The sequence below is a fragment of the Chiloscyllium punctatum genome, chromosome 2, assembly GCF_047496795.1.
Source record: "Chiloscyllium punctatum isolate Juve2018m chromosome 2, sChiPun1.3, whole genome shotgun sequence".
NCBI lineage: Eukaryota > Metazoa > Chordata > Chondrichthyes > Orectolobiformes > Hemiscylliidae > Chiloscyllium > Chiloscyllium punctatum.
Window position 1 is genome coordinate 48,733,109 of NC_092740.1, and position 19,548 is coordinate 48,752,656.

Consider the following 19,548-nt stretch of genomic DNA (forward strand, 5'->3'; position numbering starts at 1 on the left):
CCTTTTGGTAATGTGGCGACCAGAACTGTACAGAGTATTCCAAATGTGGCCGAACCAGTCTTATACAACTGTAACATGACCTGCCAACTCTTATACTCAATACCCCGTCTGATGAAGGAAAGCATGCCGTATGCCTTCTAGATTTTGTGTACAAGATGTAACTGGTTAATTTTCCACATTTTTGGGTGTATGCCTGTACTGGAACAATTTAGACCAGGGGGTGCAGCAAGTTTTCGAGGCAAGTCTTCAGTACTATTGCCAGAATGTTACCTGGGCTCACAGACATTGCAGTATCCAGTGTCTTCAGCTATTTCCTGATATCATGTGAAGTGAACAGACTGTCTGAAGACTGGCATCTGTGACGCTGGGGACCACTGGTGGAGACCAAAATTACGTCTTGGCCCTTCTATTTGAAGGCCATTGCAAATGTTTCAGAATTGTCTTTTACACTGACATGCTAGTATCCCTCGTTAGTCAGAATGGGGATATTTATAGAGCCAAACCCTCCAATGAGTTGTTTCATTGCCCACCATTTATGACTGAATGTGACAACACCACAGAGCTTTAATCTGATCTGTTGGTTGTGGAATCACTTAACTCTATCACTTGTTGCTGAGGGGCACGCAGGGAGTCCTGTTGTGGAGCTTCACCAGTTTGAAATCTTATTTTTAGGTATGCCTCGTGGTGCTCTTGGGATGTCCTCTTGTACTCCCTTTTGAACCCAGGTCAATCCCCTAACTTGGTAGTAACAGTTAAGTGGGGGATAAGCTGGGCCACGAGATGCAGATTACATTGAAGTGCGATTCCACTGCCGCTGATGGCCCACAGAACTTCATGGATATTCAGTCTTGAGTGAGAGATCTGTTTGAAGTATGGTTATAATGCCACATGAAGAAAGACATTCACAGTGTGGAGATGGTTCTCCACAAAAGGTCTGTGTGGGTGGTCACTCTTACCGATACTGTCACAGACAGATACATCTGTGGTAGGCAGATTGGTAAGGATTATGCCAAGTGTATTTTTTCCCTCTTCTTCCCTCACCTGCTACAGACTCAGGCTTTTAGCTATGTAAGTTCGGATTTGACCAGTTCAATCAATAGTGGTGCTGCTGAGTCACTCTTGGTGATGACATTGAAGTTCTCCACTCAAAGTACATCCTGCATCCTTGTCAGCCTCAGTGCTTCCTCCAAGTGTTGCTGAACAATAATGATTCATCATCTGAAGGAAGACAGTAAGTGGTAAGTGGGATTTAAAGCTGATAAATTCCCAGGGCCCAATAAAGTATATCCCAGAGGACTGAAGGAACTAGAATGCATTGGTGCACATCTTTCAAGATTCTACAGACTCTGGAATAGTTCCTATGGATTGGGGGGTAACCAATGTAACCCCACTATACCTTAAAAAAAGGCAGGGAGACAGAAACGGTGAATTATAGACGATACGCCTGACATCAGCAATGAGAAAAATTCTAGAGTCTGTTATAAAAGATTTAATAGCAACAGTTTAGAAAACAATGACAGAATCAGAAGCATCAGCATGGATTTACAAAAGGGACATAATGCTTGACAAATCTATTGGAATTTTTTTGAGGATGTAATTAGTACAGTTGGTAACGGAGAGCCAGTGTTGATGTAGTTTACTTGGAACTCTGAGAAAATTTTATATAGGGTAACACAAATAAAATTAACATGCAAAATTAAAGTACTTGGGATTGGGGCAAGAGAACTGGCTGTCAGACAGGAAACAAACAGTAGGAATAAGTTGGTCTTTTAACTAAGCGACAGGCAGTGAATTGTGGGATAGTGTAGGGCTCAGTGCTTGGAGCCCAAGTATTCACAATATACGTTCATGATTGAGATGAGAGAGTTAATATCTTCAAGTCAATGCAATTTGGACAAGTTGAGTCAGTGGGAAAATGCATAATGTATAATATGGATAATTGTGGTTACCCACATTGGTCGCAAAACGAGGAAGACAGATTATTATCTGAATGGTGATAGATTGATAAATGGGGAAATGCAGCTAAGGTGTCCTTGTACACCAGTCGCTGAAAGCAAACATACAGGTAGTCAAGAAGTCAAATAGCCTGCTGGCCTTCATAGCAAGAGGATTCAAGTAAAAGAGCAAAGATGCCTTATTGCAATTGTACAGGGTCTTGGTATTGTGTGCAATTTTTGTTTCTTTATTTCAGGAAGCTATGGGGGGAGTGCAACAACAATTTACGACACTGGGACAGCAGGAGTGACGTAAGAAGAAAGACTGGATCGATTACAATTCTAACTGGAGGTCAGAGGAATGAGAGAGGATCTCATAGAAACCAATAAAGTTCTTACAGGACTAAACAGGGTAAATTCAGGAAGGAAGTTCCCAATGATCAAAAGCCCTGAACTAGTGACCACAGTATAAGAATATAAGATCAGCCATTTCTTCACCCAGAGAATGGTGAGTCTGTGGGATTCTCTGCCATAGAAAGCAGTTGAGACCAAAACATTGCATGTTTTCAAGAAGGGAAACAAATATAGTTCTTGGGTCTAAAGGGATTAAAGGGTATGAGGAGAAAGTAGGTAAGGGGACTGAGTTGGATAAGCAGCCGTAATCATATTGAATGGTAGAGCAGGCTCTAAAAGCAGAATCACATACTCCTGCTCCTATTCTCAATGTTTCTCACATTGTGTTACCAATTGATGGTTGCATTGCATTATAAAAGCAAGTCTTACTTTTATCACTAAATCCTAATTATACAAGTATAATTTTCCTAAGAAAGCTAAAAGGTGCTTTAAAGATCATAGCAGGGTGAATTAAAAACATTTTATTAAATTCATGTGCAATTATAATCATGTTTTAATTAAAAGCAAATTACTGCGGATGCTGGAATCTGAAAGCAAGAGAGAAAATGCTGGAAAATCTCAGCAAGTCTGGCAGGATCTGTAAGGAGGGAAACGAGCTGACGTTTTGAGTCTAACTGACCCTTTGTCAAAACGGTTTTAATTAGTGTTTTTTTAAAATTAAACCATTTGCATGAAATGCCAGTATCCAGTGCTTGACATCAGTGAAAACCTCTTTGTTTTGATGACGATGCATGTGCATATGCAAAAGATACTCAAAGATATGTCCACTGAAAGTAGTATATGCATTGTGGTCAATAGGGTGTTTTCATTTGAACAACTAATTACCTCCCAATACAATATCAAGTTTGCCTTCCTATGAAAGTACTTGCCTGCTATTACTTGATTCATCCATTCTTGTGCAAATACAACCAATTGTTTTTTTTTCCCATTGCATTGTTCTATTGACCTTGTGTATTGAAGGCCTTTCCTTCGGAAAAGAATCTTCATCAAATATTTCTTTCCACCAATTTGTTGTGTGGTGTGCGACTTGATTATGTTTCAATGGTTCCATTTTTTGATCAAGTAAAGGAAAATGAAAATAAACAAGCTATCTTTTAATTCTGAGCTTGGAAATGACACCACCATGTTGTCACATACAAGATACATTTATCTCTGCTGGTTCCATTTGTTGCCAACAAACATCGCTTAGTAGGATTTGCCATTGGGATGAATGCCCATAAATTTTGCTGTCAAATCAATGTTCACTGTGGTTATATATCTCACTCCATGGAATGAGTATAAAAAATTAACACAGATTTCTGGTAAGTTGAGTAGGACATACAGCATCATGTGAAATTATGAAGCGAGTACAAGATAAGGTGAATGATCTCTGTAGTTAAAGTCATTATGTATCAAGGTAAACAGACTACGATTACATGAATATATTCCTTGCAATGACAACAAACTTGCAGCATGCTGACGGTTCATGTGTATTTGGTTAACAATGGAATTGATTTCTTTCTTGATTTGTTGAAACTTAAGTAGTTGCATAAGGCAATGGTTAGACCACAATTGGCTATCCTAATACACAAAGAAAATTCTACAGAGAGATCTCTGAACAGCCAGGAAGAGGTAGAAGAGTAGATATGCAGGCAAATCTCAGAAATGTAAAATAGAAGGGTAAAATAGTAGGGGATTCCAACTTCTGTCTAGATTTGAGTGGTGCTGGAAAAACACAGCAGGTCAGGCAGCATCTGAGAAGCAGTAAAATCGACGTTTCGGGCAAAAGTCCTGTATTCCTGATGAAGGGCTTTTGCCCGAAATGTCAATTTCACTGCTCCTTGGATGCTGCCTGAACTGCTGTGTTTTTCCAGCACCACTCTAATCTAGACTCTGGTTTCCAGCATCTGCAGTCATTGTTTTTACCTGGGGGATGCCAACTTCCCTAGGATAGACAGAGTGAAATACCTAGGGAGAATTCTAAAATGTATCTAAAAGAGCTTTTTAAACCAGCATATAGAATGGTGAAAGTGAGTACTGCAGATGCTGGAGATTAGAGTCAAGATTGTGGTGCTGGAAAAGCACAGCAGGTCAGGCAGCATCCAAGGGGCAGGAGAATCCACATTTTGGGCAAAAGCCCTTCATTAGAAATGAGGCTGGGAGCCTCAGGGGTAGAGAGATAAATGAGAGGGGGGTGGGGATGGGGGGGAAGGTAGCTGAGAGTGCAATAGGTGGATGGAGGTGGGGGTAAAGTTGATAGATCAGAGGGGAGGAAAGGAGCAGGAAAATTGACGTTTCCAGCAAAAGCCCTTCATCAGGAATGTCCTATCAGAGAGCAGCAGTTCTATACCTAATATTAGGAAATGAAGCTGGACAAGTGATAGAAGTGCCAGTGGGACAGTATTTCATGAATAATGACCACACACATCAGCCAGGTTTAAAGTAATCATGGAAAAAAACAAAACCAGTTTTGTAATTGAGGGTAGGCCAAATTTTAGTACAAGACGACAGTAACCAAAGTGGACTAGACAGAATCACTTGGTAAACCTACATCCAAAGTGATAGTCTTTTGAAAAGAACATAGCGAAAATGTCCTTGGAAAAATGAAGAGTGGACACAAAAATTCCAGAGAACCCTGGATATCAAGGAACATACAGGATTGGATAAGGAAATAAAAGGAACCTTATAGTAAATACCAAAGGCTCAGCACACTATACGCTCTAGAGACGTAGAAGAAGTACATGGAGTTACTTACAAAATAAATTAGGAAAGCGAAGAGGGGATATGATGAAACACTGGTGGACCATATAATGGAAAATCCAAAGGCATTTTTAAAGGCAAGAGGATAGCCAAGGTAGATTGTACACCTTGCTGCTACTGAGCATCAATGGTGGACAGTGTAAATGCTAGTGAGTGAGGTGCCAGTCAAGCAGGCTGCTTTGTACTGGATGGTTGTCAAGTTTCTTCAATGTTGATGGAACTGCACCATCCAAGCAAGTGGGGACTACCTTCTATCACACTCCTGACTTCTGCCATGTAGATGGTGGGGAGGCTTTGGGAATCAGGAAGTGAGTTCCTGGCAGTAGTATTCCTTACCTCTGACCTGTTCTTGCAGCTACAGTGTTCACGTGGCAAGTCAAAGTTCAGTTTCTGGTCAATGGTTAAACCGGAGAATCGATGTTTCGGGCATAAGCCCTTCTTCAGGAATCCAAAGGCATTCCTGAAGAAGGGCTTATGCCCGAAACGTCGATTCTCCTGTTCCTTGGATGCTGCCTGACCTGCTGCGTTTTTCCAGCAACACATTTTCAGCTCTGATCTCCAGCATCTGCAGTCCTCACTTTCTCCTCAATGGTTAAACCCCCAGGATGTTGGTAGTGGGAGATCCAGTGATGATAACATTACTGAATGTCAAGGGGCTGTTGTTAGATTGTTCCTTATTAAAGATGGTCATTGGCTGGCATTGGTGTGTGGTGTGAATACTTCTTGCCACTTGTCAGCCCAAACCTGGATACTGTCCAGACCTTGTTGCATTTGAATGCAGACCGTTTCAGTGTCTGGAGAGTCACGACTGGAGCTGAACATTGTGCAATCATCGGTCCCCACATCTGACCTTATGATGGAGGGAAGGTCATTGATGAAGCAGCTGAAGACGTTTGGGCCTAGGACACTACCCTGAGGGACTCATGCAGAGATGTCCCAAAGTTGAGGTTATTGACCTCCAAGAACCATAACCATCTTCCTCTGTGACAGGTATCACTCCAATTAGCAGAGAATTTACACCCTAATACTCATTGATTCCAGTTTTGCTAGGGCTCCTTGATGCTACACTGAGTTGAATGTGGCCTTGGTATCTCATGGAGTCACTCTCACCTCCCCTCTGGAATTCAGCTCCTTTGCCCATGTTTGAACCAAGGTTGTAATAAGGTCAGGAGCTGAGTGGACCTGGCCAAATCCAAACTGGGCATCACCAAGCAATTTATTCCTGATCAGCTGCTGTTTGATAGCAGCTTTGAATATAGTGCTGTGAAGGATGGGGACACAAAGGTTTGAAAGGTTTATTTCTAACTCTCATCATTGAGTGTGTACAGTGCAGATTCAGCAGAATTATGTCAGGATGTGAATTTGTACTTATTTGGAGAAATTTGAGATATCAGGCCTATTTTGCTAGAGCAGAAATGGCTAAGAAGAGATATACAGGTTTTTTAAGTTAAAATATTTGTAGATTATATAAAAGAAAGATCATTTCCTTTGGCAAATTTATGCATTGCTTTGATTGCTAAGAAAGTAAAGAGAAGCATGAGGAGAAATTTCTTTGTGCAGGAAGTTGTTAGAGCATTTGCCTCAGGGACAGTTGAGACAGACAATTGCAGCCTTGAAGACGGGAAAGGATAAATATTCGAAGCAGATGGTGAAACAGGACTCTCAGAAGAGAAACAGTCTGCAGGATTAGTTTTGAATGGCTTTGGCAAACAGTTCATATCGGTGTAGTTAGCAGAATCTCCTCCTCCGCTGCTGCTGTAAACTCCATGTTTGGCTACAAACACAGGTGAAATAATGCACCCAAACTAACAAAACCTTGCTGTTATCGAACTCCAAACATCCTACCTCCTCCAAGCGATTGAGGATGATTATGGAACAATAATCATTGGAACCACTGGAATATTTTGAACTAGCAAGTTATTTAATAAATCAATGCCATCAATCAAAATGAAAAACTGCATTAATTGCCAATTTTAAGTTTACCTTCTTAAAAGTACTGTTTTTCTTTTTAGATGAGTAATGTTGTACATATTACTCTTTGAATAATGAATAGAGTATTCACCTGCTGTGACTTCAGCAAACGTCTCCATGTCCCAGGAATGAATGAAAAAAAAAACTCAAAGAAAGGGCAAACCATCTAATATTAAGTTTACCCTGCAAACTTGTGGTAAAGGTGAATTGACAATCAGTAGAGGAGTAAATCTTTAAAGTTCTAGGCTGTAGTTAACATTGTATGTATTATACAATACAGGTAAAAACAAAACAATTTCTGGAAGAATGCAGATGATTAGCTTTGTTCAATGTAGCAGCAGGAATTGATGATGGGTTTTCAAATTGAAAAGTGTTTATAGTCCACAAGGCAGCTGGACTGGATTACATCGACTGTTGCTGGTCCACCTATAAAGAAGTGTCAGAAGAAAAATGATCATAACAAACATTAAAACTTACTCTGACAATCACCTTTTCAAATAATTTAAATTTAATTAAAGATTCTTTTACTCCGTTATGTGATAGTAACAAAAGTAATTCATATTTACTGAATTATAACAGTCATAGACCGTACAGTACAGAAACAGGCCCTTGGCCCAGCTGGTCCATGCCAGCTGGGTTTCCCAAACGATGTAGTCCCATTTAGAACATAGAACTGTACAGGAACAGGCCCTTCAGCTGACTATATTGTGCCGAACACGATGCCAAATTAAACTAATCCATTCTGCCTTCCCTTGGTCTACATCCCTCCATTTCTTACATATTCATGTGCTTATTTAAAAGTCTCTTAAATGTCCCTATTGTATCTGCATCCACCATTATCACAGCAGCACCTTTCACACTCCTACCCCTCACATTTCCTTTGAACTTTCCCCCTCTCACCTTAAATGCATGCCCTCTAGTATTAGACATTTCAGCTCTGCTTTGACTGGCAACCCTATCTATGCATCTTATAATTATGCAGACTTTAATCTAGTTTCCCCTCAGTCTCTGCCACTTCAGAGAAAACAACCTGAGTTTTTCCAGCTTCTCCTCATAGTTCATATTCTCTAATCCATGCAGCATCCTGGTAAACATCTTCTGCAAAGCCTCCACAGCCTTCATGTAATGGGACGACCAGATTGGAACACAGTACTCTAAGTGTGGCCTAACCAAAGTCTTATAAAGCTGCAACATGGCATCCTGACTCTTATACTCAATTGCCAGTCCAATGAAGGCAAGCATGTGAATTTGTATTATTTGGAGAAATTTGAGATATCAGGACTATTTCGCTCGAACAGAATTGGCTAAGAAGAGGTATAACAAATGTTTTAAGTTAAAATATTTTTTTGTAGATTCTTTACCACTCTATCTACTTGCATGGCCAACTTCAGGGAGCTACGGACTTGACCTCCAAGATCCCTGTGTACAGCAAAGATCCCTCTGTACATCAATTTGCTTGTGTGTGGCTCATATCACTCTGAAATGATTTGGTGAAAGGGCAGGAATGACAGGGATTACACTCCTTTGGGGTGGCGGGGGGACAATGAGTGGTGTCATCTCCAATAGCCACCTAATGGCACCCCGAGATTGCACCCTGAACTGTACCTCCCTGCCTGCCCTCTCATTTCCACACCCAAACAGTGAAAGATGTTGTAGCATCGTAGCAATGTCGCTTGGCCTTCTAATCGAGCTGTATTAATCACACTTTAAAAGTTAGCACACATTAGTACATCAAGAAGTCCTTTTAGAGTCATAGAGATGTACAGCATGGAAACAGACCCTTCAGTCCAACCCGTCCATGCTGACCAGATATCCCAACCCAATCTAGTCCCACCCGGCCCATATCCCTCCAAACTCTTCCTATTCATACACCCATCCAAATGCCTCTTAAATGTTGCAATTGTACCAGCCTCCACCACATCCTCTGGCAGCTCATTCCATACACGTACCACCCTCTGCGTGAAAATGTTGCCCCTTAGGTCTCTTTTATATCTTTCCCCTCTCACCCTAAACCTATGCCCTCCAGTTCTGGACTCCCCCACCCCAGGGAAAAGACTTTGCTTATTTACCCAATCTATGCCCCATATAATTTTGTAAACCTCTATAAGGTCACCCCTCAGCCTCACTCCAGGGAAAACAGCCCCAGCCTGTTCAGCCTCTCCCTTTAGCTCAAATCCTCCAACCATGGCAACATTCTTGTAAATCTTTTCTGAACCCTTTCAAGTTTCACAACATCTTTCTGATAGGAAGGAGACCAGAACTGCACACAATATTCCAACAGTGGCCTAACCAATGTCCTGCACAGCCGCAACATGACCTCCCAACTCCTGTACTCAATACTCTGACCAATAAAGGAAAGCATACCAAACGCCTTCTTCACTATCTTATCCACCTGTGACTTCACTTTCAAGGAGCTATGAACCTGCACTCCAAGGTCTCTTTGTTCAGCAACACTCCATTGGACCTTACCATTAAGTTTATAAGTCCTGCTAAGATTTGCTTTCCCAAGATGCAGCAGCTCGCATTTATCTGAATTAAACTCCATCTGCCACTTCTCAGCCCATTGGCCCATCTGGTCCAGATCCTGTTGTAATCTGACTAACTGTACCTCTTATGCTCGCATCCAAATCATTTATGTAAATGATGAAAAGTAGAGGACCCAGCACCGATCCTTGTGGCACTCCACTGGTCACAGGCCTCCAGTCTGAAAAACAACCCTCCACCACCACCCTCTGTCTTCTACCTTTGAGCCAGTTCTGTATCCAAATGGCTAGTTCTCCCTGTATTCCATGAGATCTAACCTTGCTAATCAGTCTCCCATGGGGAACCTTGTCGAACGCCTTACTGAAGTCCATATAGATCACATCTACCGCTCTGCCCTCATCAATCTTCTTTGTTACTTCTTCAAAAACTCAAAAAAACTCTTAAAACACTACTTTTTCTTTCTCAGTTGACAACATAAAATACAGATTATCTGTTCATTGGTGCATTGCTGTTTTTGGAGGCTTGCTATGTTCAGTTTGTCTGCTGTGTTTCCTACATTACAATAGTGATACAGTTCAAAACGGATGCCTTGGCTATGAACTAATTGCTGCGATGAAAGACACTATATAAATGTGAGTTTTTTCTTCTTCAATTACAACCAGCAAAAGACACAAGTACTTTGACAGAAATATGAGCTTCTCATTAAATCTCAGCTTCTCATTAAAGTGCAGTCTTCTTAGTCTTTGTTGATTGAGCATAAGACACCAACAAAATGTCACTATTCAACTAAATTCTAACATTTATTGCCCCGCATTAAGTTTGCCAAAAATACAGAAACACAGAGTCTTCTCTCAGGTCCCTCATATCAATTAAGAAACTAAAGATTTAGGTAATTTTAATTTACAAGACCTTGGTAAGTAGATGCTGAAAATTTCTGTAATGAGTCAACAAGAATAGATTTTTTAAACGAGGTGGCTCAGTCAACTGGATACTAATCAAATTATGTTTTGAAAGAATATCCATGAACACCAGATGCAGCCCTTGGCATTATTTGACTTAGTAACTTGCTGGCAAGTTGGAGAGATTTAGTTAAACACATCCATTATTAGTTCAATAAGCCTTAATTTCCCAGATCATCTTATTTTAATGCTAACATTTGTCTGTTTAAAATAAGTGGGCCAGTGCTAAGATTATAATAATACTGATGAGAAATTTTATATTGCACAATGTAAATGCACTGACTGATCATACTCACTTAATGGAAAGTAGGTATCCTTCCCAACATCTTGACGTGCTGCCTCAATAGCGTGCTTCACAGCAAATAACGTGGCACAGGACATACACTGGGGAGGTTCACCAGAGGCTTTGGAACGAAGAACACCCATCGGGTTGGGAGCATTCTTTAAAAGCTCAATGTTGAAATTAATCGGTATGCTCTGATAGACAAAACACAAACAAGGTGATCTTACTGGCAGCTGCTCTTACATTTCCATTCTACAATATTTTTGGAATATCTTATCTTATCCTCAATTGCATTAACTAAACTTCATCCTATTTTCTGGAAATAAAATGAGATGCCCAAAAAGTAATTAAGAACAGCTGATTCTTACCTTAGTAAGCTGTCAAGAGAGCCAAAACAGAATTCAACAGGGGAAAGAGGCTGTGCCTTCAGTGCACTAGGATTTTGGAAACATACTGCTTCCTTCAGTTCAGAACCTACCTTGCTGAATGGTGGTTTGTAATCCCATGTCCCCGCATTCAGTACCTCCCCAGTCTTAGGGTCATAGATCATCTTCTCCAGCAGCCAATATCCCATGCCCATGACAAAAGCACCCTCAACTTGTCCAATATCAATGTCAGGGTTCATGCTGCAGATAACGAGAACAAAGACAAATCGTCTACTAAAACAGATAACTAATTTGGTTAATTATATCACTGCTGTTTGGGGAACTTGAAGCACAAAGTTGGTTACTTTGTTTTCATCATGACATGAAAGGGAAGTAAATTTGTTCAAAACTAATGTGTTAGATGTAGGATGTATGGTACATTATATCGGTCTCTTTCCTAAAACACCAACTTTGATGAAAATACTAATGTTGCTGATGCAGTATAAGTTCTACTGATATGGCACTTCTGATTTAAGAAACATCAAGACTGAGGACCTGGGTATTTGAAGAAAGCAGTGCAGCAACAATAAGATTAATATTGTCTGTGGTAGTGTCACCTCCCATCCAGACCGCCACTCCCTTATTTTTTAGTTGAAGGTAGAATGACTGATCATTTGCAGAGTTTCACTATTAACGGTGTCTTTTCAGAATTTCCTCGCTATTGGATAGTCTTGTATTCAGAAGCAAAGGTTAGTATTGCAACTTTCAAACATATAACTTTGCACATGGGCAGTTATTTGTATATTATTGTTATAGATACAGCCAAGATTACACAGTGGCTTCTAGAAAATTTGGTGGTTTATTAGACAATCATTTTAATAATACAAACACAGTATTGTGCCAATGGAGGTAGGGTGGTGTGAGGAAAAAATACCCATTTGACACAGCGAGTTTTTAAAGTCTGGAAAGTGGAGGCAGGTTAAATGAAACATTCAAGAAGGTATTGGATTTTTTTTGGTGTGAAGGGATATGAAGAAAAGGGAGGAGATTGGCCTTCACTAATAGAGCCAGATTAGAGAATGGAGTCAGTGTACACACCATGGGCCAAATGGCCTCCAGCTGCACCGTAATAAATCTCTGATTCTGTGGGTTCACATCTACAAAGCTTCCACTGGCACCTTTCAGTGGTATGTCTATTCAACTCTTTTGGGGGTATGGGGGGAGGGGGTCAGCATTTATCTGTTGGCAGAATTATTTTCAAAGTGATTTAATGCTTTATTGGCTCAATTTTCAAACTGTGATTAAACGACTCATTCATTAAGTTAGTTTTTTTTGCAGAAAGCATGGGCACTGCCAGAGAAGAGCCCAAATGTTTAATGTGAATCAACGTTTACTCTAAGGAACAGAATGTAACATTGACAAATCCCTGACATTTAAGCTCTAACATTATCTTGGTGTTACCTGAATTTTGTTTCCTACCTTTCACCGCAGTCAAACAGTATGTCCACTTGACTAATCTGGTTCTCGCCAGTCAGGACGTCAAGGTCAGCCTCTGCCACAGTCACTCCATATGAATTATACTGAGGGGCTCTTTTGGGCTGTGCATCAGGCCACACCCTACACAGATGACAAAATGCCATATCTTTATAGAGATAAAAATCATTAACTATAACATTTTAGAAAATCACACCATGAAGTAGATATTTTGGTTAACTATACGTGGAAAGGTAGAAGAAACTAATAAATATTCCTGCTTTTTGATATAAGCAAAAATGCCTTGATTACTCACTTATGAAAACAAGGTCACAATGATTTGTGCATAAACTCACTGCTAGTGGTACAGTGCAGGTCTCCAATAATACACTGATTCACAATTGAATTGAATCATTTTACAAAGGGTGGCATCACGCCAACTGGAACACCTGGATCCTGAATCCATGACAAGTGGGAAACCAGATCAGTTCTATAATCACGCACACAATGAATTTCCATCTCAGTTGTGCTGCTGTGTGAAAACGATGTGGAGAAACCAGACTGTTTCTCAAGCTAAAGGCAGAGCCAAACTCTGCTGTTCTATTGCATCTAGCAGCAGCTAAATGTCATTGGTGAGATGCTGATACAACTCAATGTAACTAGTACCTGAGAAAATACACGTACGCAGTATCATTAATAACCTCCTAAAATGTTTGTATTTCTGTCTGATACTTTTAGGTAATCTATTTCACCAATCACTTATTTATATATGTAGCTTCCCCCCCAACAGTCCAAAAGAATTTCCAATCCACAGCTATCCAATAAAGATGTACAGCTTTTCAACCAGTGTTAGATGCTACCAAAAAAAAGTGTCATAAATTCTAAGTTTATTTAAGTATAGCAGCTTGAGGGCAATAATAGGCAAGTGAAAAATGGATACATTAATTATTGGGCTAATGTGTAGACAGCCATCACTCCCAACACATCAAAAAATACTATAAATATTACAAAAACAATGTTCCTTTTTAAAGAATTAAAAGAGCAAAACAAACAAGCACCCTGATTGAACTTAGTTCAATGTATCAAATGTTTGTGTCCAGAGTTTAACCACATAATTGTTCATCTTTTGCTGTAATAATAATGGACAAGCTATCAGTGTTCATCACTATCACTTCTCTGACAGTGACAGCAACTTTAGGGTCTCCACATAAGCTGCTGACAGTGATTCTATACCTTGCTATAGGATGCACTATTGAAATCCTCAAAGGAACTACAGTTAATAATTAATCATTGAACTGATGAGAATGTCACTTTTTTCTTGCAAGAGGGCTGCAACCATGAAAATCGTACGCCTAGTTAATGGTCAGAAATTTCATTTTTTAAGCAACTTGCTTCTGATCTTTCAGCTTCTATTGACTGTGTTCCAAACATTTATTTTGCTCTCTATAAAATTTATAAAGAAATGATGATAATCAGTGCACTTTAATTCCTGATTTGCTGTCTTCAAAGACTTTTTCTCAGTATAGTTGGCTGCTTTATCCTGTTTTATGATATACTTATTGCCTAATAACTGAAGACCCCTTTAACGTAGATTCAGATCAACTCAGAAAAGGGTAAATCGACACTTCAGGTCAGCAGAGAATGCTGTTCTTTCCTGCTGACTGCATGATCAAAGCTTTGACATCTTATGGATACGTTTTATCCTTTTAAAGAGGCAAATACAAACTTGAACAGCAGAGTAACTTCTTCACTCAGATTCAGTAAGGACTACTTGGTTAATTCAGTTACTCACCAATACTGTGCAGTCAAATTCACTTTGGCTTTAAAACAGGCTGCCACCAGATCCTTCCAAGGGGTACCTGGTGGAAGAGTATCCTTTACTGGATCCATTCTCTTCTTCAATATCTCACAACAATTTTTTACACCCTGTGAGGAAACCAAATCACAAGTTTACAGGGTAGAAAGCAGTATGAGACTACAACAAATGTATAAGATGGCAGGGTCCAGCAACTCAATTCTTTTCTAAACTATCCTTGAAGATCCATATAGTGCTGCTTATCCCGATGATATAAGCTCCTAACTAAATAATAATTCGAAACAACAGCTTACACAAGTACATAGCACTTGTAAGTTCATATATTGAGGATGTGAATTAGGAAGGCAAACAGTGTGTTGTCATTCATTTCAAGGAGATTTGATTTGAATTGCATAACCTACGCTGGCTACCATTTCGAGGGGATTCAAATATGAAGTAATAATTCAGGTTGTAAGTTTGCTTGCTGAGCTGGTAGGTTTGTTCTCAGACGTATCATCACCATGCTCGGTAACATCATCAGTGAGGCGCCATTGAAGCACTGTCCCGCTTTCTATTTATGTGCCTTGGTCTGTTTTGGTGGGTGATATCATTTTCGGTTCTTTTTCTGAGAGTTTGGTAAATGGTGTCTCTCTTTGTCTGTGTTTGTCTGTCACCAGTTCGACTGGGACAATATATCCATCCTAGGACAGCCTATACAAAGACACGCACAGGAATTCCTAAAGGCCTGGCATTCAAACTGGAACTCCATCAATAAACACAATAACTTGGACCCCATTTACCAAATTCTCATAAAAATAATGGAAAATGATATCACCCACCACAACCGACCAAGACACATAAATAGTGAATGGGACAGGATACCAACGTTTCACTGGAGGCCCACTGATAATGTTACTAAGCACGGTGACAAAACGTCTGAGAACAAATATACCAGCACAGTGAGCAAACCTACAACCAAATCCTCAACCTGAGCTACAAATCTTCTCAAAAATCGCATGGAATAATAATGTCTTGCTACACTTGCATACAACCTTGGTAAAACCTCACCTGGAGCACAATGAACAGTTTTGGTCTCCTTATATAAGGAAGAATATACTTGCCACTGAGGGAATATAATGGAGGCCCACAAGATTAATCCCTGGGATGGCAGGGCTGTTTCATCAGGACCAATTGAGGAAACTTGGTCTATTTTCCCAAGAGTTTCGAAGAATGAAGAGTGATCACAAAGGAACTTAGAAATTTAACAGCATGGATATAGATGGAATACTTTCCCTGGCTGGTGGTTCTTGAACCAAAGAACATAATTTCAGGATTATGGCAGAGGCCATTTAAGACTGAGATATGGAAAAACTGCTTTATTCCACTACCTGCAAGTTCCCCTCTAAGCCTGGAATACATCATTGTTCCTTCAGTGTTGCTTATCAAAATCCTGCAACTCCCTTCCTAATACCAATGTGTGTGTTCCTATGCCAAAGGGATCGTAACTGTTCAAGAACAAAGCATACTACCACTCTCTCACAAGGGGGAAATCATGGATAGGCAATATGTGCTGGTCCAGCCAGTAAAGCCCACATACCATAAATGAATAAAACAAAACTTAGAGTGGTGAATATTTGGAATGTTCTACCTCAGAGGACAGTGGAAGTTCAATTATTGAGCAGGTGCAGAACTGAAATTGATAGTATTGTTAATCTGCAGAAAACTAAGGGATATGGCATTATTACAGGAAAGTAGCATTGAGATGATGATCATCCATGATCTAGAATGGTGGAGTAGGCCCGATTAGGAGAATGGTTTACTGGAGTGCCTACGTTCATATATGTTACGTATACAGAATTAACAGCTCAGAAACAGTCCTGATCATATAAAGACAGCTTAACATTGCAATCCCATGCTTCACTCAAAAGCAACTCACATTTACTCGCATAGAATTTACAGCACAAAAACAAGTAATTATTTTCTCATTAGCATATCCTTCTATTCTTTTTTCCTTGAAGTACTTATTTAGCTTTGCCTTAAATACATCACCTTAACAACCTCAATCACATTTTAGCGACTGTGAGTAAAAGAGATTCTCCTGAATTTCCTTCTGAACTTATGAGTGGCTTACATTTGAAATATATTTTTTAGAACAAGATAAAATTCTTGGCTTGAACAAGCCCTTGGGTTTATCACTGATTAGTCATAATTCTCCATATTTCGGTGATACTGCTGTCTAATTGATGCTGGCAAGCATCACCAACAATGAATTGGAGCAAACTGCAGATCCATCACATTGCGCATTGTTTGTGTGACCGCTGTGACTCCATTCTCACCTCTGTGTCAGAATGTCACAGGTTTAAGTCTCACTCCAGAACCTGATCTCAAAATCAAGGCCTGCACTCCAGTAAAGTGGTGACTGCATGCTGCGATGTTGGAGGTGCCATCTTATATGGATATCAAAGATGTCATGGAAGGATGTGAAAGAATGGCAAGTGTTTATTAGCAGTGTCTCAGCCAATGTTCACCCTCCAATGGTAGTATATTGTTATGAGGGTCATGAGGTATTTATATCCTGGAAGATATAGTGAAAAATGTTTTGTCAAAACATTTTTCACTATATCTTCCAGGATATAAATACCTCATGAGTACTTTCAGGAAAAAAAAAGAATAGGATATGTTAATGAGAAAAAAGAGAGTTGTTTTTGTACTGTAAGTTCTATATAAGTAAATGTGAGTTGCTATTTGTGAAGTATCGGAATTCAATGCTAAGCTGTCTTTATACTGAATCAGGGCTGTTCCTGTGCTGCTAATTCTGTGTATATAACAGACTAACATAGAAGTGCGGTAAACCACTCTATTACTTGAGCCTACTCCACCATTCCAGGTGATGGATGAACCTCACCTCGATGCTACTTGTCTACAGAATCTCCAATATTTGATGTTGGAAAACACAGAGTGGCACTAAGTAGGGAGTTACAGGATTTTGATCCAGCAATACTAAAGAAATGGCAATGTATCTCCACGTCAGAATGGTAAGTGACTTAGAGGGAAGCTTTCAGCTGGTGGCATGAAAGAAATTTTCCGTATTTCAGTCTTGAATGGTCTCTGCCACAATCCTGAAATTATGGCCTCAGGACCAGAACCTGCAGCCAGGGAAGCATTACTCTGTCACACCCTGTACAAAATGTCAAAGTTTCTTTGAGATTACCCCTCATTCTTAACTGTCCTCTGAAATGGCCTAGCAAGTCACTCAGTTCAAGGGTGAATAGTTATGGGCAGAAAACTGTCAGCCTTGAAAACTGTCCACCCCAGGTAAGAATGAGAAAAGTATCCCTCAGTCAAAATCCTAAAACGTTTATCTGGAAATTAGTGCACTGCTTCTTGTGGGAGTCTGCTGTATGCAAATTGGTTGTTATGTTTCCTACCTTATAACGAGTCCAACATTTGAAACCTATTCTGGAAATGGACAAGGGTGCTGCAGTAGGAACACTTCCTTCAGACTGGGAAGGATGCATACATTTGGTAGTGGTTTCATGTTGTAGCTGACGAATGTGGAGGATGATCCCCTTTAAAGTGGGTGCTGTTGGCAGAAGAGGAGTGGAGCAAAATCCCACTTGCTGTATATCCACTTAGTGAAAATTTACCAAATCCACTTCCCTGTACCACTCCCTGCAGGAACTGATGAAAGCTCACTACAGGGTATGCTGTAGTAATACAACAGTTGCGCTCCCTTGCAGTGCTTTTCCACAGAGGATCATTCTACTGAAAACCGCGACAGAAAATTGTAAAAGACTGCGACAGAAAATCGCTATACCCATTCAGTAAAAGATTTGTGTTTCTGAACAGTAACCAAACTTTGTCAATCGCATTATAGCCAATTCTCATCGATGAAACACCAGAACAATTTGTATAACATAACTTAAATATAATTGTTGCTATCACATTGATAATTGAGGATGTCTGTTCTGAAAAATATGAAATCTCACCAAACAGTTAAGTTCACTGGTCATGCTGCCACCAGTTGGGCCAGAGTTCGGGCTACTGATTGTTGTGGTTGGTTTTATGGAGATGGAATTAACTGGAATCCCCAATGCATAGGCACATACTTGAGCAACCTGGTTTCCAGAAGGAATAGAAATCATATATTGTTTCAACATCTAAATAATTAAAGCATTTTAGAGAAATGGAAATAGTGAAAATACCAGAACATTTTTTCCTCCCTCTTTTACCAGACGAAATTGGACAGTGCACACGTTGCATTCACTTAACATGACACATGCTGAAAATGGTCTACTTTGTATGAATAATTATGTTTCACATCTTTGTTTCAGAGCATATCTTGGACTTGGGGGAAGAGAATTTGTGAATAGCACAGCTGAAAGCAAGATAACAATGCAGGCTGAAATTTCTTGGCATCACTGCTGTGCAAGGACAATTTTGTGCTATTTACTTTTGAGGCAATTCACTTGTAACTGAGCTGTGCTCATTTTACATTAAAACATTGGTAAGCTTGAGGTTTGTTAATGTATGCATTACTTCTGATGTAGGTCTTCTGCCATTTACTTGCATAGTCCTATTCCTCAAACTAAAACCCAGTTCAAGGGAATTTCCTGCATTAAGTCATGTACAGGTGTAGATTTCCATCCACATTGCAGGTGCAGGACAGTTTGACACCAACTGCTGGCATTAAGACTGGGAGTTTAGAAAATTATTGATACTTATTTTGGTGATATGTTTTTAAAGAAACAAATCTTACTAAAATCTGCAGAATACTTAAGTGCTATCAGTTTCAATGCACCCAAATTTATTCCTCTATCAATATGCCAAAACCAGATCACTTAGACAAAACCACATTGTTGTTTGAAAAGTTTTTTGTGAAATTGGTTCTCATATTTCCTACAGTATGGCTGCACTTCAAAAGTACATTATTGGTAGAAAAGCATTTGAGGGTATTCAATGATCTTTGTGGGCGGCACGGTGGCACAGTGGTTAGCACTGCTGCCTCACAGCGCCAGAGACCCGGGTTCAATTCCCGCCTCAGGCGACTGACTGTGTGGAGTTTGCACATTCTCCCCGTGTCTGCGTGGGTTTCCTCCGGGTGCTCCGGTTTCCTCCCACAGTCCAAAGA

General features: G+C 40.0%; 1 protein-coding gene across 7 annotated transcripts in view; it reads right to left on the bottom strand.

Annotated features, from left to right (window-relative positions):
- Positions 1–6,989: 6,989 nt before the first annotated feature.
- Positions 6,990–19,548, bottom strand: part of LOC140483795 (uncharacterized) — a 175,727-nt gene continuing 163,168 nt past the window's right edge. For all 7 annotated transcript variants that reach the window (XM_072582394.1, XM_072582403.1, XM_072582422.1 and 4 more), the window contains 6 exons: positions 18,407–18,535; positions 14,415–14,548; positions 12,629–12,766; positions 11,263–11,410; positions 10,798–10,978; positions 6,990–7,484 (listed from right to left, as the gene is read on the bottom strand). In XM_072582394.1, coding sequence (XP_072438495.1) covers positions 7,417–7,484; positions 10,798–10,978; positions 11,263–11,410; positions 12,629–12,766; positions 14,415–14,548; positions 18,407–18,535 — 798 coding nt within the window. In that variant the 3' untranslated portion in view covers positions 6,990–7,416. The remainder of the gene's footprint in view (positions 7,485–10,797; positions 10,979–11,262; positions 11,411–12,628; positions 12,767–14,414; positions 14,549–18,406; positions 18,536–19,548) is intronic.